The 8,673-nt window shown below is 38.4% G+C and overlaps 1 protein-coding gene across 1 annotated transcript; it reads left to right on the forward strand.

The window, feature by feature from the left end:
- The first annotated feature begins 6,133 nt into the window (after window positions 1–6,133).
- Window positions 6,134–7,987, forward strand: LOC107570251 (gastrula zinc finger protein XlCGF8.2DB-like). The gene is made up of 3 exons (XM_016256460.1): window positions 6,134–6,934; window positions 7,271–7,414; window positions 7,667–7,987. The coding sequence occupies exons 1-3, from the start codon at window positions 6,177–6,179 to the stop codon at window positions 7,902–7,904; spliced, it is 1,140 nt and encodes a 379-aa protein (XP_016111946.1). The 5' UTR covers window positions 6,134–6,176; the 3' UTR covers window positions 7,905–7,987.
- Window positions 7,988–8,673: the final 686 nt, after the last annotated feature.

An 8,673-nucleotide genomic window follows, 5' to 3' on the forward strand; every position in this document is an offset into this window, starting at 1 on the left:
CTATCTAATTATTATATTAATATTTAACTTACATTGGAAAAGTTTCCGTAACCTCTCGCGAGATCTCTGCAAAAATCTTACGATTTATTCCAAAACATTATGAATGATGGGATACACTAAGCCTCGTATAGAGCTCCGGAGCGGAATTCAAGATAGTGTGCCTTAAGGGCACTGCACTTTGGCGTTTTGAAGACCTGGGACAGTTTTGCGCACTTACTTCCTGTCGCGCTCACAAGTGGCCAAGACCGCAAGTGTGGGTATTTGGACAAGGCAAATGTTGAGCGCGTAGCTCCCATGTGAGACCCATTTAAATTCTGGAATTTGTGACTCCCTGCTAAAATGTGTAGGCTACAGTAAAAGAAAACAAATACATTTTGATAAATGCATAAGCGGGCTAACATTGTAATATTGACAATTCAAACAAAATGAAACATCACAATAGAAAAGAATGCATTTTCATTTAAAAAGTAGTTATATTGATCAGAACCATAAAATCTATATTCTTTGTTAAAAAGTGACGATTAACCAAAAAATTTAAGGTATAAGGACTTATTTTAAGTGTGAAATAATTTTGCCCACATAGATCCCATAAAGGTCCCATATGTTCAAACCTATATGGGACCCACATTGTGAAACACACATGGGGCCCACATAAATTGCCCATTTTCAGCCCATGCCCACACGGAACCCATGCTACCCAAGTATAACCCATATGGGGCCCACATATCAATGTTGGCTGGGATAGCCACATTGGGAGATAGGCTACAAGCAAGTGTCGATCAAATGAACACATGATCGAATGACATCACTTTAGGGCACGCAGCATGTATCCATGGCAACACTCAGCTGCGTAGTGACAGTTAAAGGTCCTCGGTGATTCCTCAGACACGGCCTTGAGTTTTCGCTTTCGTTGGTCGAAAAGGTATTTATACTTTTATATGTGCAGACATTAGCTACCGTAACCACTGTGTATCTCGTAATGCTTACATTTTATGAAAAGTTTACCTTTTTAAAAGTTTGCTGAAGTTGTCCCGTACGGCTGCTGACGTTAAGTTACCCTGATAGCACACACATCTCGGAGACGTCTGCATTTACATCTTTTTTAGAGTGTTTGCTCATCTGCAATACGTCTATAGGACGTTTCATTTTAGATGTCAAATAGACGTCTATTAGATGTCTTTAAGATGTTTATGATTTAGAATGTATGTAAAACTGACATCTTACAGACGTCTGTTAGATGTTTGTCCACAGCAGATGCTTTCCAGTGTAGCGTCTGGACCACTCCAACAACACAATATATATTTTGTTAGCTAGATTTCACAAATACTTTGTAACACCCCAGGACGCCGAACAAGACCCTGGTTTCATGGTAATCAATAGATCTTTAACAGACATCTTGCAGACGTAAGTTACGTGTGCTATCTTAACCAATGTGAACACTCTCGAAGCTAACGTTAGCATGTAAAGCTGAAATGATTAAACGTATAAATTTTCCAGGTGGCAAAGAGAATCTATAGGGACCGATTGTTAATTACTGACAGTCCCCTAAACGTCCCAAATGGCCGCAGCACGTCCTGTGAACGTCTTCTTGAACGTCCAGAGGACGTTTTCGCGAACGTCCGCTCGACGTCAAGGGGACCCTACACGCTAGGGGGGGACGTTCGCAGAGGTTATTTAGGGGACGTCCTGGGGACCTTTTTTTGTTAGCTGACGTCAGACCCACCTCTCCAGCATTGGCGGCCGCACTTAACACGCATTGCTCGCGGGCGCGAATTGGAATCACAAACTTGGCTGCATTCGAATCTCCAAGGCATTTTGAAGACACAACATTGTAAAGTAAGTAACTTTAACGAATGTTACAGTATCCACTGTAATTGTCCGCTAGTAAAAACATAGTTTTATCATTCATTATCCATGTAAGAACCAGCGTTGGGGTGGGCTGCAATAACTACATAAGCCTACTAGACATTGAACATCGTTAGGTATAATTGTAGCTTTTACACCAGCTTAAAACGTGTATATATATATATATATATATATATATATACACACACACATTTCTCTGTGGACTTCTACAAGATAATTTGTTTTTTTTCCCCCTTAAGAGCCCTGCTGGTTTTGGGTCGAAAACCAGAGATGTGGGCTGTCAGTGTGAGCCAATGAAAAAGGCAGAGATGACAGTGGCCACTCAGCTGTCAGAGATGACATTAAAACAGACGAAGTCAGGGTGTCACATTGTGCTTCATAATTATGATCAGTATTAGTCATTTTAGTCTTATCAGTTTGTAGTAACTGTATTCAATGCCTCACATGCAGCTACCCAAGTCAAGCCGTCCACCAAAGTAGTTGGAATCAACAGTGTCATGCCAGCAGGCTTTGGAGGGCTCACTTCAACCCCTATCAAAACTAAGCCTGTTTCATGACTGCCCTACCTTTGGTCGGACTTGTGAGATGCATAAGTATGTTCGGGGAACCTTTCTTTCAATTTTTCAAAAATTTTCCTTCTGTGAGTACAGCTGTAAGTGGAACAGTCAGCCTATCATTGGTAGCACCCCAGCAGGCAACCTGTATCTGTCTGCTGCTGTGAACTTCACCGGCTCACCGTTCATACAGTTCAACAAGGTAAAAAGAAATCTACAATAAAAAATATACATGATGTGATGTGTTTAGTGTCCTGTCAAATACTATGTACTGTAGTCATCAATGCTATGCTCTGTTTTATTAGGTTTTGTCAGCACTGAAAGTTCACACCATAGCGAGAAAACATACTTTGACCATGTCAGATCATACATGGATCCGTGTGTTTTCATTACATGGAAGCGATCACAAGAAGAACTCACTGGGAGGTGATATGAGAGCCGACAGCCCAGGGCACTGCACTAAATATGGTTCTTACTCTGTAATGGACCTCCACAGTGGAAAAATCTTGGATATCCTGCTAGTGCAGGTGAGGTTATAGAGTAAAAAAAAAATTCAGACAAAAATCAAAGGTTAAACACAAAAAAGTGTAATATGGCCTTTTTAACACAGAGCAATGAAGTTGGCAGCAGTGTCAAAATGAAGAAAGAGGGCCTGATAAGGAGTCTATCTTTTTTGGAGGCATCTGGAGTGACAGTGAATGCTATAATCACTGACAGGCACCCACAAGTACAGAAGTATTTGAGAGAGCAGAGGCCAAAAGTCAGGCATTTCTATGATGTGTGGCATGTTGCAAAAGGTATCTAAAAACAGACTGAACTGTTTTAAGTCATTTCACTTTTTTTTTTATTAATTAAAGGGTTAGTTCACAGGGATCGACATTAATGCCAAGTGAATGTTTTGGACGTGCAAGTGAAAGAGAAATTTACTTGCCCAATCGGACAAATAACTTGAAAATGTCAATACCAAAAGCAATACTAATGGCCTTTATTTGTGATATAGCCTTTGTTATAGGGTTGTGCGATATATATCGTTTGCCGTAATATCGTAATTATGTGCGATTCAGGCGTTTCTAAGAAGTTGAAGGCTCTTTCCAAGGAACGGGACTGTGGGAAAGTGAAGAAGTGGCAGCAGAGTGTCATCAACCATCTGTACTGGTGTTCCACCTCATCATCTTCTGGTGAAGAAGCGGTCGCTAAATGGATATCAGTTGTCAATCATGTGCAGAATATCCATACCCACAACAACTCCATCTTCCCAGTGTGTCAGCACTCAGCTCCATCTGAGGGGCACTCCAAAAAGTGGTTGAAGCCAGGTATGTGCAAAATTCAATTACTTTGTATTATTATTATTACACGTACTGTTACACCCCTAATAAATATGTATATATAGTGTCGCCTTGGAATTATAAGGTTCTATCTGACTTTTTTGTCAAAATTTAGTTATTTACGTATTCTTATTCTGTGACAACTTATTTACATTATGTGTTTCTTTTGTAAGCTGTGAACATTTTGAGCCTTTTTTTTTAGAAAACAAAAAGGGTTCTATCTACAGAAGTCTATGGAATGCAAAAAATTTGAAGCTCAATATCTCAAAAATCATCAGAATGCAGATAGAACCTTATAATTAATAATAATTCCAAGTATATTCCAATTACAATTCGGAGCTGGGCCAGAAAACAATTGCTATGTGGGTGTGATTTTTGAATTTGAAAGGACAAATATCCTTTATCAAAATAGTTGGTTATGTCTTAAGTCCCGGATATTTATAACCCATAATGAAGTTGTTTTTTATGCTAAATCTGCCCAATATTTTGGATTAAGTTTATTTTATTTTATTTTATTTTTAATTAGACAACATCTTATCATTGTCACGTGTTTTCATTGATCTTAATCTCTATATTTGTACGCTGCAAAGCTGTGTGATATTCAATGAAATATTTGACTAATAATTCACGCGTTTTTCCTCTAATCCTCACTCACGAAGACTGTTGATGCTGATCAAATACCATGCAAGTCTATAATTTTAATTCCTTTTCATTTTTTGTGCAGAGCGGCTTTTTGTTTTTATATAGGAAAACAAATCAGTCTTGTGCACACCCCCTTTTATTTTCGCTCCTCTCGCCGCTTCACACTCCAGTCCAGCCGGTGGCGCTAAAATACATAAGTTTGTTTGCCAAACACCATTAATCCCCAGAGGAAGAAGATTAGTTTCACCGTGCTCTCTGTTGTTCTGTTGTGATGTTGGCTTAATACAAACTTAGAAATGTAGTTTCTGAAAGTAGAAAAATACAGTTTTTGAATCTGGTCAATAAATACCTGTAATATTCTCATCCTCATAGTCGTGACTAAGTTTTGAAGCAAGCAGGAATATCTGGAGGAGTATCATCTGAACTGAGGTCTGCTGCTGTGAAGATGGTGTTTGTTAAAGAGGAGAGAGTCGAGGACACGAGTGAACCAGAAACCTGGAGAATAAAACAGGAGGAACCAGAACCCTGGAGAATAAAACACGAGGAAACAGAACCCTGGAGAATAAAACACGAGGAACCAGAACCCTGGAGAATAAAACAGGAGGAACCAGAACCCTGGAGAATAAAACACGAGGAACCAGAAACCCGGAGAATAAAACAGGGGGAACAAGGAGGTTGGTCTTTATTCTTCATTCACCTTTAATGATTGTTTGTGGTACATTAGGCTTACAAAGCTTTAACTCTCTTTTTGATTTAACCATGTTTATGCGTGGTTAGTAAAAAACTAAAATTAAGTTATTAAAATAAGGTCATAAAACACATACAGAACGTTTGTTCACAAGACTTTTGAGAACTGGATGTGGTAGACTAGAGTTTTTGCTAGGGCTGCTAGATTATTTTGGTCAATATTGTAATCACGATTATTTAACACAATTATGAGTGGGCCATATATCCACAACGTTATATGAGTGATTTATTTAAAGATAGTGATATTTATGAAATATGTATTTTCTGTATATAATAAGGTTCCGTTGCCATGACAGCTACATTTTAGAGACCAGCGAAATTTCACAATTTCCAATACAGCAGAGCAGAGTACTAGGGTAACTAATATTGGTAAAAAAATTTTTTAAAAAAAGTTGTTGAAAATAATTAAACTGTCAGTAATAAAAAAAAAAAAAAGCAAAGGACAAATAGGCTTACAATAGAATAAAAAGATACAAATTAAAATGTACTTCAAGGTTTTTTTATGCAAGTCTAAAGTATTCAGTTAACAGCCTACTACAGAAATGAATAATCAAATGTAAAATAAAACAGCATAGTCTTCACTGTAAAAATTAAACTTTCTTTGTTTCTTATTAAAGCTACAAAAGTCCTTTAGTCAAGAGCAGTTAGTGATTTTGAATTTGAATTTGTACAAATTATATTTTGATATTTTCAGGGAAGAATACTTTATAAAATTGCATCAAAAGGAACAAATTTTGTATAGAAATTGTCTTTACACTGTTACAACGTGGTTCATTTTTATGTACTTTCACATTTCAGTTTTTTTCCCCAAGTTACTGACAAATGAACTGCTTTTGCTTTTATTTTAGAGTTTATTGAAGAAAGTGAGGAGAACGAAGAATTGAGTGAAGTTGAGGAGAAAAATCATTTTAAAAATGGAGAAAAACCTTTGAGTTGCTCTCAAACCAAACAGAAAGAGTTAAAGAAAAGAAGAGCCAAGAAATCTTTCACCTGCACTCAGTGTGGAAAGAGTTTGACATGCAAATATAATCTTGATGTTCACATGAGAGTTCACACTGGAGAGAAACGGTTCACTTGTGATCAGTGCGGGAGGAGTTTCACACAATCATCACAACTTAAGGTACACCTGAAAATCCACACTGGAGAGAAACCGTACACGTGTGATCAGTGCGGGAAGAGTTTCACACAAAAAGGAAGCCTTATGGCACATATGAGAGTTCATACCGGAGAGAAACCATTCACATGTAATCAATGTGGAAAAAGTTTTGCACACTTAGCAAACCTTAAGGTACACATGAACATCCACACTGGAGAGAAACCGTACACGTGTGATCAGTGCGGGAAGAGTTTCACACAAAAAGGAAGCCTTATGGCACATATGAGAGTTCATACCGGAGAGAAACCATTCACATGTAATCAATGTGGAAAAAGTTTTGCACACTTAGCAAACCTTAAGGTACACATGAACATCCACACTGGAGAGAAACCGTACACGTGTGATCAGTGCGGGAAGAGTTTCACACAAAAAGGAAGCCTTATGGCACATATGAGAGTTCATACCGGAGAGAAACCATTCACATGTAATCAATGTGGAAAAAGTTTTGCACACTTAGCAAACCTTAAGGTACACATGAACATCCACACTGGAGAGAAACCTTATAAATGTTCACACTGTGACAAGAGATTCAGTCAGTCAGGATACCTGAAAACACACAAGAGTATCCACACTGGAGAGAAACCGCACACATGTGATCAGTGCGGGAAGTGTTTCACACAATCAGCACAACTTAATGAACACATAAACATCCACACTGGAGAGAAACTGTACTCATGTGATCAATGTGATAAAACATTTTTGAAAGCTTCAGTCCTGAAGAAACACCTGACCGGTTATACAAAGGAGAAGCCGTATTCATGTTATTTGTGTGGAAAGAGTTTTTCACATTTTTCAATTTTGAAAGAACATCAGAAAACACATACTGCTGTGAGAGAGTACATGTGCTTTGAGTGTGAAAAGACTTTTACTTCAGCGAGCTGTTTAAAACTGCATGAGAAGATTCATACTGGGGAAAAACTTTATAAGTGTTCACACTGTGACAAGAGATTCAATCATTCAACACATCTGAAAACACATGAGAGGATCCACACTGGAGAAAAACCTTATAAGTGTTCACACTGCAACAAGAGATTCGGTCAGTCAGTACATTTGAAAATACACAATAGGATCCACACTGGAGAGAAACCTTATAAGTGTTCACACTGTGAAAAGAAATTCAGTCGGTCAACACATCTGAAAACACATGAGATGATCCACACTGGGGAAAAACCTTACAAGTGTTCACACTGTGACAAGACATTCAATAGGTCAGCAGACCTGAAAACACATGAGAGGATCCACACTGGAGTGAAACCTTATAAGTGTTCACACTGTGAAAAGAGATTCAGTCAGTCAACACATCTGAAAACACATGAGATGATCCACACTGGAGAGAAACCTTGTAAGTGTTCACACTGCAACAAGAGATTTAATAGGTCAGGAGACCTGAAAAGACATGAGAGGATCCACACTGGAGAGAAACCTTATATGTGTTCACACTGTGACAAGAGATTCAGTAATTCATCAAATCTGAAAACACACGAGAGGATTCACACTGGAGAGAAACCGTATCACTGCACTGCATGTGGGAAGTGTTTCAATCATTCATCTGCTCTACACAGACATACAAAAACCAATCACAGTAAGGCCCCGTACACACACAGATGCATTTAGCTGTATACGTAAAAATTTTGTATTGTATCAGCATTTCGTCCAGACGGATCCAACGTTTTGGGAGCCTGAAACCATTATTTTTTTGAAACCCGAGTCCCAGAATGGATAAATCTGAAAACAACACCTTTGCATTTTGGTGTGTACAGCCAATCCGTATATTTTGTGAAACGGTGAAGTCATCACCCCACGTCTTTACCCTAGTCAGACACCGCTACGTCACATAACAGCAACAACAAAGGCGGACTACATGCTTGTGTTCATGCTGCTGAAGCCTATTAGCGTTACTAACTTTACTACCTTTTCTTGTTGTTGTGTTGGGTTTGTATACAGCGCGCAAGGTTTATGCGCATGCTCCAAGTCTTCTCCGTTTTTAGTGTATCTTTGTGTCAGAATTACAGCGCTACATACTGGTCATACAAAGATGTCTATCAATGCAAGCAAGTGTCATTTGGTCAGTACTTGTCTTTTGAATATCTAGGGATTATGCTGAAAGGTGCTCCACGCATCCTATTTATCATTATTCACAGGCCTCCAAAATACTCTCCAGCCTTTATTGAAGAGTTTACAGAACTGTTATCAATGATTTCCTCAGAGTTTGATTTGAATATGAGATTGGAATATTCACATAGATAATGCAGTAATTAATGCTACAAAAGAAATTATAACTGTTTTAAACACTTCTGACCTGATTCAGCATGTGCATGGACCCACACACAATCGTGGACACCCTAGATTTCCTCATCAGTAAGGGTCTAAAGATTTCTTCCAT

The sequence above is a fragment of the Sinocyclocheilus grahami genome, unplaced genomic scaffold (assembly GCF_001515645.1).
Source record: "Sinocyclocheilus grahami isolate Dianchi unplaced genomic scaffold, SAMN03320097.WGS_v1.1 scaffold1433.1, whole genome shotgun sequence".
Taxonomy (NCBI): Eukaryota; Metazoa; Chordata; class Actinopteri; order Cypriniformes; family Cyprinidae; genus Sinocyclocheilus; species Sinocyclocheilus grahami.

What these genes read in the sequence shown, in the direction of transcription:
- LOC107570251 (XM_016256460.1), top strand. Translation starts at nt 6,177, where the DNA reads ATGAGAGTTCACACTGGAGAGAAACGGTTCACTTGTGATCAGTGCGGG. An exon ending in GCACAACTTAATGAACACAT is followed by an intron (nt 6,935 to 7,270) that starts AAACATCCACAC and finishes GAAAACACATGA; the next exon opens with GAGGATCCACACTGGAGAAA. An exon ending in TGTGAAAAGAAATTCAGTCG is followed by an intron (nt 7,415 to 7,666) that starts GTCAACACATCT and finishes GAGATTTAATAG; the next exon opens with GTCAGGAGACCTGAAAAGAC.